General features: G+C 36.4%; 1 protein-coding gene across 1 annotated transcript in view; it reads right to left on the reverse strand.

Moving 5' to 3' along the window:
- TTK (TTK protein kinase) overlaps positions 1–12,814 on the reverse strand; it is a 31,993-nt gene extending 19,179 nt beyond the window's left edge. Inside the window, exons 1-9 of the mRNA XM_070954360.1 lie at positions 12,671–12,814; positions 11,335–11,560; positions 8,883–8,989; positions 6,671–6,814; positions 4,534–4,630; positions 4,364–4,445; positions 4,151–4,248; positions 2,189–2,276; positions 130–241 (exon numbers count right to left, since the gene is read on the reverse strand). Of these exons, the coding sequence (XP_070810461.1) occupies positions 130–241; positions 2,189–2,276; positions 4,151–4,248; positions 4,364–4,445; positions 4,534–4,630; positions 6,671–6,814; positions 8,883–8,989; positions 11,335–11,560; positions 12,671–12,812 (1,096 nt within the window). The 5' untranslated portion in view covers positions 12,813–12,814. The remainder of the gene's footprint in view (positions 1–129; positions 242–2,188; positions 2,277–4,150; positions 4,249–4,363; positions 4,446–4,533; positions 4,631–6,670; positions 6,815–8,882; positions 8,990–11,334; positions 11,561–12,670) is intronic.
- Between the last annotated feature and the right edge of the window lie 829 nt (positions 12,815–13,643).

The raw sequence follows: 13,643 nt of genomic DNA on the forward strand, positions 1-13,643 counted from the left end.
ACAAAGGCTGTGCGCTCCACAGATGCATTGAAATCCCACCTTGTTTCTTTTGAACCCAGAGCACTGAACAATGCTAATAAATTATAAAAATAACAAAGTTATCATAATTCCACATCCATTAAAACAAACCTCTTTTTTTGACATTAATGGGATCATTTTTCTCCTTTAACGTTAGAGTTGAATTCATAGCAACTTCTGAATTTTCTTCATCTGAGTGTATAAGATTTCTAACTGGCAAAGGCTAAATAAAAGAGGAAGAAAAATAAGGCTCCAGTTAATGGCTGCATGACCACTCACTCCTTTCCCCATTTCCACTTGCCCAAAATCCACAGATGAAAATGTGCAGCACATCAAGGGGGTCTGAACCATGTTAAGCAGATGTACCCTTCAAAGAGAATTTATGGTACAGAGAACAGTTTCCCAATCTCTCCTCTATGCAAGCTACCACTGGTCTACCGAGTTTAAAGTCTCTCCTGAACAATGCAAAATGAGACACAGAGATTCCTGGCAAAAACTCTCCTGAAAAACTTACAGCATCAGAATCCAGTCTCATCTAAATCAAAGGGTCTAATGAGTAGAAATTTCAAGCATGTCATAAATATTCCGTTTAGTGTCACAATATATCACTTGGTTCAGATGTTCTCTTATTTCATCAACTGCTGTGTTGTTAAGGCTGAATATCTAACCTTTACTTTTTTGATTGCATTCAAGGGAAAAGAGGGAGGGACGAACGTACAGTTCACCCACATTTGTCTACACTGTTTTATTTTGCAAGATATAAATGACTATGTTTTTAAAATAGGGGAAAATTATATACCGCTTTACAGCCCTCTCTAAGCGATTTACAGAGTCAGTATATTGCCCTCAACAACCTGGGTCCTCATTTTACTCACCTCGGAAGGATTGAAGGCTGAGTCATCTTATAACAGGACCTGTTTATGTAACAGGATTATCTTCTTCATTTGAATCCCATCCCAAAATCTGTTTAGGAAAGTTCCTCCCACCTCTATTGGTATGACTCTATTACCAAATTCCTATTTTTTTTTTTCCTATGAGAGCCAGTTTGGTGTAGTTGTTAAGGTATCAGGCTAGAAATCAGGCGAAGGTAAGTTCTAGTCCTGCTTTATGCACAAAGCCAGCTGGGTGACCCTGAGCCAGTCACTTTCTCTCACCCCTAATAAGGAGACAATGGCAAACCACTTCTGAAAAACCTTGTCAATAAAACTGCAGGGACTTGTCTAGGCAGTCTCCAGGAGTCAGACACGATTGAACAGAAGAAAATAAATGATCTATACCACAGGTGTCAAACTCAATGCCCACGGGTCAGATCTGGTCTGCAGGGTGCTTAGATCTGGCCCACGGGCCCACCCTGGAAACAGCGAAGGACTGGCCTGCAGTGTCTCTGTTAGCGAAAACGGAGCTTGGGCAGGCCGCATACAGTGTGTCTGGGCTCCATTTTCGCTGGCAGAGGGCTGCAGGAAGCCATCGTGGCTTAAAATGGAGCCTCAATGAGTGATGTCAAGCAGGTCACGCCCACCCTGCCCCCCCCCTCCCCAGGCCCCCTAAGGTCAAACACAACCCTGATGCAGCCCTCAATGAAATAGAGTCTGACACCCCTGATCTATACTGTATGCAGAATAGAGATCTCCATTCTGTGGGCCAACTGGTCTGCCCTCAGTCAAGGGTGGCTGAAGCAGAGCTCTTTATTTGCAGTGCAAGACACAATTAACAAGTACTCCAGCAAGAACATCTGCAAGAGACTTTCCTTCAGTTACCAATCTATTTTCTTTGATTAAGGGAAGAGGCGATTGATATTATCAAGGCCCACATTTGCTAGACATTTTATTTGGAGCACTGCAAATACAGCTCTGCTATTTTCTCTGCAATATTAAATGAATTGTCCCAGTTGGTGCTACACAGGGAAAAAAAATTCTCTGTGTAGGAGCCAGCAGCAGGAAACACTTTCCCCATGTTCCTGAGAAAGGATGAGAAAGGACATCAAGAAGCAGATTTTCCCTCCAGGATTAGAACTCTGGTATCTGCCCACCCCCCACCAGGTCTCTTATTTGTATCTGTAACTTCTAGATGCAGTTTCCCATAATTTACTCAATCAAATTCCATTTCTCTTATTCCTCTCCTACAACTTTATAAACAATAACAACAGACATGAAACAGAGTATTCTATTACCTTCAAGTCTCTGGGCAGATAAGGACCACTTTGGTTAAGTTTTGATTCAGGCTGTAGTAGCTGGATCAGATTGGTTCCAGATGTTTGCCTAGTTGCCCAGAATATTAAAATTTAGTTACAAGGTTCCAGACATAAGAAGCAACAGTACTCAAAAATTAGCAAGGAGCACAAGCTAATATAACTATTTTTTTTAAAAAAAAAAAAACAAGATATCAAAACTCTCTCAATTTGGCACTTTTTCTTGATAAATAAACTCAAACACTTTAAAACAGATTTCAATAGAAATTTTCCAAACCCTGTGGCCTTGGGTTTGTCTTTCCCCCTTATCAATCCTACAGTAATTCAAAATTGTCTTTTAGAAGCGAATGAGTTTAAAACATTACTCTGTAATAGAGATGACCAGCTTGTGCCTCATAGTTATACTTATGGTCAGGGGTGAAATGTAAAATTTGTTACTACTGGTTCTGTGGGCGTGGCTTGGGGGGGTAATGTGACTGGGTGGGCATGGCCATTTTTTTTTTTTAACTTTTCAAAGCATTTTTTCTAATGCTTTGAAAAGCCTGTGCCTATCAGGAAACTCAGCTGGGATCGTCAGAGAGGCATTTTTAAAAATACCTCTCTGCAGATCAGGAAACTCAGCTGGAATTGTCAGAGAGGCTTTTTAAAAAATACCTCTCTGCCAATCAGGCAACTCAACTGGAATTGTCAGAGATTTTTCAAAGCATTTTTTTTACCACCTCTTTGGCCAAGAGGTTGCAGAAAATAATGCTTTGAAAAGCCTCTGACTATCCCAGCTGAGCCACATGATCATCAGAGGCTTTTTTCCTTACTTTTAAAAGCATTTTTTCGTCAGAAGAGGTTGTAGAAAAAATGCTTTTAAAAGTAAAAAAAAAAAGCCTCTGATGATCCTTCGGCTCAGCTGGGCATGGTGGGGGGGGGGGGCGCAGAGATTTTTGCTACCCGTTCTCCGAACCACTCGCCGCCATCGCTAATGAATAAAGCGATCCTATCCGAACCGGGAGCATTTCACCCCTGCTTATGGTACACCTAAGCAAATTTTATAAAGCTATTCAGAGGTCTGCTCCTTCCCTGTCTACTACATATGGTGAAGAAACAGAAAAAACAGACTCGATTGTTCTGGTATTTTATTTTACTCACCATAAGCATTTAACACCTGATACATTATCCCAAAGAAAACTTAATTGCTGCTTACATACACATCTATCACACTATTCCCTTTCAGGATAAGTAACGTTATACAAGCCACAAAAAAGCAGCAAGAAATAGTAAGCCAAAAATATTAGAAAGCATGAGAGGAAAATAAATTAAAAGTAAATCTATTACATCCTTCCTCTTCCACAAACACATATGGAACTAATTTTGCAGATATCTCAAAATCTATTTTTTAAATTTTTTATTCCGCCTTGCTTCATCTACAACTCAAGGGGGTGAACATACTGTACCAATACTCCTTCTTCCTCATTTTCCCCACAATAACCCTGTGGGGTGAATTGGGCTAAGAGAAAGTGACTGGCCCAAAATCACCCAGCTGTTTTTTCTTTCATTCTTTAATTAATTCATGCTCTTTGCACTTCAGTACAAGAACAAATCTTCCATGCGGTCTGGTCACCATCAGAAATTTGACCACAGATATTTGGCTTCTGCTGCCCATCATTTATTCGGTCAATCAAGGTTTTCAAAGTAACACTTAATTAATAAGATAAGGAAGAGGTGTAGATTAAACTATTGGCCTTAAATTTTCTCCTATTTTGGCTAGCAAGCCACAAATGCAACATAGGTTGCTCATGCTATTCTGTACAATGTAGGAACTCTAGTCTGGAGACTACCTTCCAAGTCAACATATTGAGGACTCTGCCCTTTCAACGTCAACTTACACACAGGATACTCTTTCCTGTCAAAATCCCAAAATCCTTCTCTATAGCCAGTTTAATTGTTTCATACCTCTTTGCAACAGTAGGAATTTCCACCTTCAATGATTCATTTGCATTACTCTCACTTTCATTTGTTAATTGAAGAGGAACTCTCCCAAACATACATTTCTAAATAATAAAATACAATGGAACTGATCAGATGGAAATCAATAAATAAATATAACAGAAGCATAAAGAATATGTTGTATTTGCAGAATATTTATAGAAACATAAAGCTTTCTACCTGATTAGACTTATTTAATTGTGTTAATGGTTTGCGTCCACCAAAAACCAATTCAGTTTCTCTCGAGGAATCATTTTTCTCTCTAAAATGAAAACATGAGACATGCAGTTGTATCAAGCCGACTGAAGCTAGAACAAAAAGAATGTTGTGTAATATTTTAATCCACTTACCCTGGGAAAAAACTGGGCATACTGGTAGTGATCTCATTAAAATCAGTATTTTTTTTCTTATTCTGCAAGTTCTCAGTTATATTGTGCAAGTTAGGTCCTGTAAATATGCAATTTATCAAGATACAAAATTAAAATATTTGAGCCAATCTCTGCTGAATACTGTACATTTAAACAATACAATAAAATTCAATTATTTTATCATAGCACCATGAAGAACTTTAAGTTTACTCATCTTTTTCTAGCAAGTAAGGTATGTTGAATAACATTTTAGGATTTGAATTAATGTCGCATCATAATTCATAATTACACTTAGATCACTCTAAATCAATCAACATTATCCTCATTCTTCTAAAATTCATATTACCTATTAGAGCTATGCAGTGATGGAATTCAAAGGGCAAAACATATTTCAAAGTGAATGTGGACTGGCATACAGCATATATCAGGAACACCTTAAAGCAATTGCATCTTGGCACATTTATATTCCATGGCTGATGCATGATATCCAAAAAATACGCATTTGGTTTAATGCAGGAATGAAGTGTTATGTGCATGTCCATTTGTACAGAATCTAAAACACATATATAATACGTGATAACATCTAACCAAATAAAAATATCCAGTGCTTGGGAGCAGGCTTTCAATGCTTCCATACTTCTTACTCCTTCCCCTTACTAAAATAATAAAAAAAATGATGCAGCAGAATACAGAAAATGAGGAAAATTAAACATATGTATCTATTCATTTATTAAATGTATGTGCTGCCCAATTCCCAGTAACTCTGGACAATTTATAAAATGCTAAAAACAATTTAAAGTTGAAGATTCTGGGTGGTCTTCAAGGGCAGCCCTATGTTGAGAGGTGAGATGTCTAAGGCATGAATAACTGCTAAAGGGATCCCTTGATCTAGCAAAAAGCCCAACTGACATACTAGATGAAGCGAAGGTCTTCTTGGCTATAGTTTCTACCTGCTCATCAAGCAGGAGCTGAGAGTCCAGTGAGAACCCCAAATTGTACATCAAATTTGGTAAAATGGTAAAAATGGTAGCTCCAGGCATTGGAACATAACCTCGACAGCATCACTTGGCCAGCCCTGGAGTTGAAAGATATAATTGGTGTTGATACTGATATCTGGGATCTCATACGCAGTGGTGGACTCCTCAGGGAAAAAAAATACCGGGAACAACTTACTGAGGTTACATGCAACTTTCTCTGCCAATATTCCCATTGACTTTGTGGGAAGGCAGCAAGGAAAGTCACAACTGGCAATCATGTGATGTGGCTTGCTGTGATATCATAATTGCGATCCAGACACCCGAACAGCCGGTTTGTGATCATGTGACCATGGGGATGTTGTAATAGTCAGAACTTTGAAGACTGGTTGTATGTCCATTTTTTCCCACTGCTGTCCTAACTTCACTGAACGAATAAACATAAGCTAAGGACCACCTGTATAGATTTTTCTAAAGTAAAATTCCCCCTATCTATAATTGATAGGTTTGTGCATACTAAATATCCAATTTAATTAGAGCTAACCAAGTCACAAGCTTGTAGGCAATAAAATGAAAGCTGGAATTGTCAGAGTGCACACAGCGTGACTATTTTGGGACAACCCAGGAGCAAATACAGTAAACAGAGATTTGTCTTTCAAATAGTGGTTTATCTACAAGGAATATATACATACACGTATTCAGCAAAGTCAGGCAATCAATCATCAACTATAGCACGGAAGCACATAGAGAGAGAGAGATATGCCCCAACAGGGCCTCTCTTATAATACAGACTCTTAAAGTGGTAACAGTCAAATAACCCTGCTGACTCATTACTACCATTGCATCATTATTACAGTATTACAGCAGCTGGTCAGCTATTAAATCATCATTACCCTAACAGGAATTATGATTGATACATTTGAATGAATAAATTAAAATTGTGAGCCATTTTTTTCAAAAATAAAATAGTTATTTTCTAAATAGCTATAGTATATATTAGTGTTTAATTTCCCAGTGAAGTGAACTCCAAACTTTAAGTTTATATGAAAATTCTAAAGTCTACAGGAGCAGCTTAGAACAGAGTGAGGTTACTTACCCAAGTTATAATCCTTTTAATTAAAAATGATCAACAGTTTATGGCTCACCTGACAAATTTTCTTTTTCTTCAACAGAAAGTAGTTGTGTTTTTTGTAAGTTTAAATTTCGTAGAGCAATTTCTAACATTTCTGCTGGAACTGCTCTTGATTCTACACCTTTTTCGAGCAGCTGTTTCGCTTTCTTGATATTTCCTAATAAAAGATAACAGTCCTTTTATTTTTTCCAAGAAAAAAGAATTGCATATTTTTGAAAATAATAAAGAAAATAATGTCCGGTGTTGAGTTCCTATTGTGCGATTATGTGGATATGCCAATACAACTTTCTTCGCAACAACACCAAATCATCTTCCAAAGTGCCCTTTGATGTCCCAATCTATCCTAAAGGAACAGAATTCCCTAGAAATCTTCATCTAATCAGAAAGAATCCCATCTGGCTCCCAAGTGCAAAGTATTTAACAAAGAACTATTACTTGTTGCAATTATTTTCAAAAGGATTATTTCTCAAAGCGTTCTGCTGAATTATTTTTCCTTTACAGCACATCTAGCTTTTCTTTTTGTTTCTTGTGAAACATTAATTTCAAAAGTATCACAGAGAACCTTTTATACAGAATTAATATAATAGTTTTTATCAAAAGAAATAATTCATAATTAGGCAAATAAATTAAATTTACTTGAGACATAATTAGGCAAATAAATTAAATTTACTTGAGACAGTTTTCAATGTCACACAGGTAGTTAAAACAAATCAATGGTCAATGCATTTTCTCTATTTAAAATTTGACATTATCAAGCTAAGGGAAAACAATGTAAGATGTAGATGTCTTTTATCATTTATTATAGACTGAGATAAGTAAACATAGTCCTTGCTTAATGTTCATTTGTTCAGCTATCTTTCTAAGCTATAATGGTGCTAATGAAGGAACTTATGACTGGTTCTTTAAATTCCAGCCATTGTAGCACCCCTGCAGTCAACTGACCAAAATTCTGGATTACCTGCATTTATAATCCCCTTTTGGCTGCCCATCTACTTGCTGCCTTTAGCTGCTCCCAGTCTGGCCTTGCCTGCCACTATCATGCCACCTCACTGCTTTTCACCATTGTACAGACTGGGGGCGTTCTTTTTGTGCCAGTGCAGTAGGGCCTTCCTCTTACACACCGGCTGGGGCTTCTCTTGCACTTTGGCTAGGGGTTTCTTTTGCGGATGGAGGATAAAAGAATGGGGCATAGAAAAAGTCAATCAGTACAGTGGTGGCATGCAATGTTGTGGGTACTGTAGGAAAGGTTGACCAGCGGGGAGAATCAGCGGAAAGGGATAGGTGGATGGGGGAAGATGAAGTGGAGGCAGCCCCTTATCTTCTTCCAAGAATGGATTGGATGCAGGTGAGTCCTCACCTAACAACCATGTGAGATTCACTCAACAACAGCCACTGGGATTGCCAGAACTGCTGTCGCTAAACAGAGTAGTCACATGACATTCTGTGTAATGACCGCATCACTTAGCAACAGAGTTGCTGGTCCCATCTTAAATATGAGTGCCAGTTTGGCAAGTGGTTAAGGGCCGAGATAAAAATTTGAAGGCTTGAGTTCTAGTCCTCCCTCCCTTACACATGAAAGTCAATGCAGTGATTTTGGGCCAGTTATTCTCTTAGTCCAACCTGCCTAATTGGGTTGCTCTGGTGGAGAAAATAGGAGATGGGAGGATTATGTATACTATTTTGAATTATATAAAATAAAGATGGGATATACATCCTGTAATGAAATAAATACAATTTAAAGAATTATATTAAATACATTACTAAATATTTTATATAACAATCACTATTACATAGAAATGCCACCTTAGTTTATTTCTATTCGCTATTTCAATTTACAGCTACCCAAGCACTGCACAGCAAAAATATCTTTACACTGCAATTAAAAATAGTTTACTTTTGACCAGTTGAACTTTCAGTGCATTGGAGAAGTAGTGAAGTGAAAACATACAGAGTTAGAACAGGACAATATGATGTTCAAATTACAGTAAAGAAATGATGTATTCTAATTTTGTCTTCTTTGTTGTAAAATTTGTTGGACACTACCTTTAAAAAGAAAAGAACCATTTAATCATTCTGTAATCAATGTGTTCTCCTACCTAACCAAATAATTGTAACCTTAGAAGAAAAAACATTGACTGTAACTGCACAGTTGAATCTCTCTACATGGCTAAGATAGGCTAAATAGCAGCAAATCTACATTTAACTATAAACCTGTTTCTACAAACCTTGTGAGAGTTCAAATTGTGCAAAAGCTACATGGACAAAAGCAAATTTCTTGCAGTTCAGCCTAGCAAGATGGAATTGATCACGTGCGTCTTCTGGTTCTTCAATACTGCAAATAAAAAAAACCCAATACAACACGGATTAATTCAGAGAGAAAAATGTTACATAGGGTTTTAAACAATAAATAAAACCCTTACAGGATTGCAGAAGCTATAACATTTACACAAAACTATCTTCTTCATACTATAAAAGTATGAAGTATACTTTTATACTTCATGTACTTTATATATGAAGTATACCCTTCAGATCAAACTTAACTTTGGGTGTCATCGGACACATCCATCTGGGTTTCTTGGAAACAGTACAGAACTGTTTCACTATTACTTTTTCTCTGGAATTTTTTCACCTTACATTCTTGCCTATATCCCTAGCATGGTGGTCTCTAACAGAAGTAGCATATCCAGTTCTGCTTAGTCAAAGCCAGCAAATGTTATTTAAAGTAGCAACTGAAGCTCAATAGAATATATTCCACAACAATTCCACATCACCAACCAAATCCAAGCATGAGCTACCATGGATTTCTAGTACCATAGTGTTCAAGAAGCCGCCACAAAATGGATACTCTATCCTAATGAGGAAAACAAAAGGAGCTGAAAATGTCTAAGGAATTGAGAAACAGGTAGCAAAAACAACAAAATGATCAATAAGAATTGCTAATGTCAAATCTTTAAAATTTGACACTGGGTATTGTCAAGACTACCTCTTCCAATAACAACCTACTGAATGCCTGCTTCCTGTGATAACCTACTAAGTCTTTTCTACTTCCATGAAGGGAAGGAGGGAAGGCCAGGAAGTAGTTTTTTTTTTTCCTTTTAAAAAGAACCTTGTCGAATAATCTCCCTCCATGAAATCAGACTTTTGGGCAATTAAATGAGAAAGGAGTGAAGGATATGAACTTTTGTAATTCCTGCCTCCTCAGACTTTTGGAGACTTTCTGAGAGTTTCAATAAATGTAATGCTGGGGATCACCCTATCAGTTTTGCTTACTAGAATTTTCAAAAGCATTTGAATTAGTGGTTAAGGGATAGAAGGTACAGATCTTCTAAGAATTTGTATATACAGTACATAACACAAAAATACAAATAAACTGTCAGAAAATATTAATGAAAGTGATTAAATGGAGTCACTTAAGAACCTGTTTTAGTTTTTAAACAGCTTTTAATTATCATGATTTAAAGGTAAACAGTGAATTGGCCAAATATGTAAATGACACCATCTCTTTGGAGTTGGCGAAAATTAATGTGATTCTGAAGAGCTTCAGAAGGATCATTTTGAACAGGGTGAATGATCAGTCAAAAAGCAAATGCAATCAGGTTATGTAAAGATTAAACAATAGAAATTATGGCAGAATAACTACATAATTTTACACATGCAAAAGTTGGAATGACAAATGCCTCCAATGTTATAAATTGTCCACAGATGGCAGTACTGGTGTGGCAGAATATCTGTCATGTTCTTTAGCATGGCTCTGTCACTTCATTGAATGGGAAGAATAGGCTTGTGTTGCTATTGTTTGGAAGTAGAAGCCTGCAGTAAGTACCCTTTCCTGTTGAATTTTTGTGAGTATTCTAGGTTGTTGGTCCCAAACAATGTGAAGGTGGTGAACCAAGAAGAGCTGTGTAATCACATACAAAGTGGAGGTTGGTGACAGCAGCAGACAAGTGTCATATCAGGAAGGCTGATAAACTGATTGAAGACAATCAGTGATTCGTTCATAGGGAAATTGCTTGCCTTTTCATAAGAATGTATGTCAGACATTACTGATGTGTTTCTATATTAGAAGGTTTGTGGAAGATGGATTTTACAGTATAGAAGTATTTTAATTTTTGGTTTTATTGTACACACACACACACACACACACACACACACACGAGTCAATTTGGGTTAGATGGGAAGCCATATAAATTTGACAAATAAAAATAAAAAACAGTTGTAAAATCAATTACCGTGATGATAGCCACGTATGTGGATGGTTTTAAAAGAAAACTGGATCAATTCATGAAAGACAAGCCTATCAAGGTCTATTAGTCTTGACAGCTTAATGTCATTTCCAGTCTGAGAGAAAGATGCCTCTAAACACCAGTTGTAGATGAACAATGGAAACGTAAGATTGTCTCCACCTCCTCAAGACTACCTCAGAGGCTAGATGTGTAAAATAAAATGTTGAGTTAAGATGGGCTTGATCTAATAGGACTAGTTTATGTTCTAGATGGGGTTTGTGTAAAGTCAAAACCTTTAATCCAGAAATGCAAGGGCAAAAGCAACAAAAAGGAAGCAATTAAAATTGAAATTTTACGATTGTTTTTCTTTTTTATGACTTTAACAAAACATAGTTAAAATAAGCATGGTTTTGTGTACAATGCTATCAAAGTGAGTCCATTTGCAAATACTTACGCTTTCAGTTCCGCAAATCTAACCAGAATATGAGCATAGTTTTCATTCTGGCTATATTTTTCTGCTGACAGTGCTGCAACTGCTTGGCTGTAACGACCAATCAATCTATTTAGTAAGCTTGTGTCAGTCTGAAAAGTGCCCCTTTTCTCCATTTTGAGTAAGAAACTCAACCAATCCTCAGGATTATTAGCAGTCATCATAATCTGATTAACAGTTCCAGAATTATCTAAAACACACAAACAAAAAGTGTCTTTAAGGCACTGTTAAAAAGAAACAAATCCATCTTCAAAATTAATATAGGAAATTATTCCTCACAAAATAGTAATCAAGTCTACAAACAGATGTGCGTATGTGTGTCTGACTAGATACAACAATCCCCATTATAACATCCAGGTTATTATTTTAATTTGTAATGCAATAATTGTGAAGATGGACTGGTGGCTTGTGTGCATTACATAACAGCATCAAATACTGCAAGACACTTAAATATTTTCTTTTAATGCTTTTTGAATGGAATTATTTCTTATTAAATACAAAGATGCTTTACACCTAGAAATGTAGACGTTTGGTAATCAAACGACAAACATTTAGTTAAAAGAAACTCAAAATATCAAGTGACCACCCGAAGTTCTTTGCTTGTGTGTGTGTGTGTGTGCGCGCGCGCATGTGTGTTCATGTATGCACAATAATACAGAGAGAATGAGTAGGCAACATATTTCAAAATAGGCCATTCCAACTGAGGTCATTATCTGACAAATAAACAAATGTTCCTTATATTGGCTATTAAAAAATAAGTATTACTTATATCTTTAAGATTACTTAAATCTTTAAGAGTTGAGGAACAAAATTAAACAAGTGTCAATACAAAAACATATACCCTGTTTCCCCGAAAATAAGACATCCTCTGATAATAAGCCGAATAGGGCTTTTGAGCGCATGCGCTAAAATAAGCCTCCCCCCTAAAAATAAGCCCCCCCCCAAAATATTTAAACGCAAAGCTGGAAATCAGGTAAGATGGCAAGAGGAGCCCCATCTTGCTCCATGTGACCCAAAATAATAAGACCTCCCGGAAATAAGGCCAAGTGCTTATTTCAGGGTTCAAAAAAATATAAGACAGCGTCTTATTTTCAGGGAAACACGGGTAGCTACCTTAGAAAAATGTTGCAGGGAAAATAGATAGTAGTAGTTATAGAAGAGAAACTACATGTATTCTTTTCTGTCAGAAGAAATTTAATACATGTCCACTGAACATAATTTGTTAAAAAAATTAAAGAAAACAGACATTTTTTGTGGAGAAGGAATTCTTCTATTCAGTTGATCATTAAATGTGACATACCTGTTGTATCAGTTGATACTTTAGTAAAGTTAAATTCATCTGTAACATTATCTTCATTTTTACATTTGTTTTTTAGGTCTCTAACTCTACTCATAATAGATGCAACAAACAGACCTTTTTCACTCAAATCGTCTTCCTGCATCTCTAGAAAATGGAAAGTCATATTAAATATAGAGCTTTCTAAATATCTGAATGTTTAACTTTAGCATTCAAAAGAAACTGGGATAACTTTATAACCAGTATTTTACAGGAATAATTAATTGCAAAAACATTGTAATGCTATACATTTCAGTAAAATATAATAATTTAGATCTATCAAATTCTGCTTTATTCAGCACATATACTAAGAATTCAGTTAAATGCAATTTAAATCATATTAATTTGTACATTAAAAAATAAGTAACTTGGTAGGAAACATTTGCATTTGCCTAGCTTAGTTTTTAATGCAATATTTTCTGTGTTCCCACAAAGCTAGCCAAGCAACTTTTCTGAGAATGTGGCATAATCATGTGTAGCATACACATTCAGGTTTTCTGGCAACGGAGCACATTAACGAAGTTGCAAAAGCAACCAGTTGAAGCAGTATAAAGCCACCTCACAGAATTGCCACATTTGCCTCTCCCCAGTGCATCCTCAGTCGGAGTTTAAATTAAAAGTATACAATTTAGGATGTGAGATAAAAAATTATGTCATTTTTAAAAAATCTACTACTAAATGTATCAGTGATGTTTTGCTAGGAAAAAAACATTCAAATCTTCCTTTATTTCTACTTCTTTGTAATACTTCTGTGAACCACATTAATGGAAATGGAAATAATTCTGCTCTCAAAAATCAATTGTTTCTAGTGCCCCTTTTCCTTTTTATAGAGGTATAGCTATTTGCTCTGAAGGGAGAAGAGAGGGGCTCTGTTTAACAGACAGCTCAAACTTTCATCCTTTTAAATGAAGTCCATTTATCTCTGAGCACATGTTTT

This window comes from Pituophis catenifer, unplaced genomic scaffold (genome assembly GCF_029215685.1).
Source record: "Pituophis catenifer annectens isolate HBS135680 unplaced genomic scaffold, rPitCat1.0.hap2 SCAF_1, whole genome shotgun sequence".
In the NCBI taxonomy this organism is placed as follows: Eukaryota; Metazoa; Chordata; class Lepidosauria; order Squamata; family Colubridae; genus Pituophis; species Pituophis catenifer.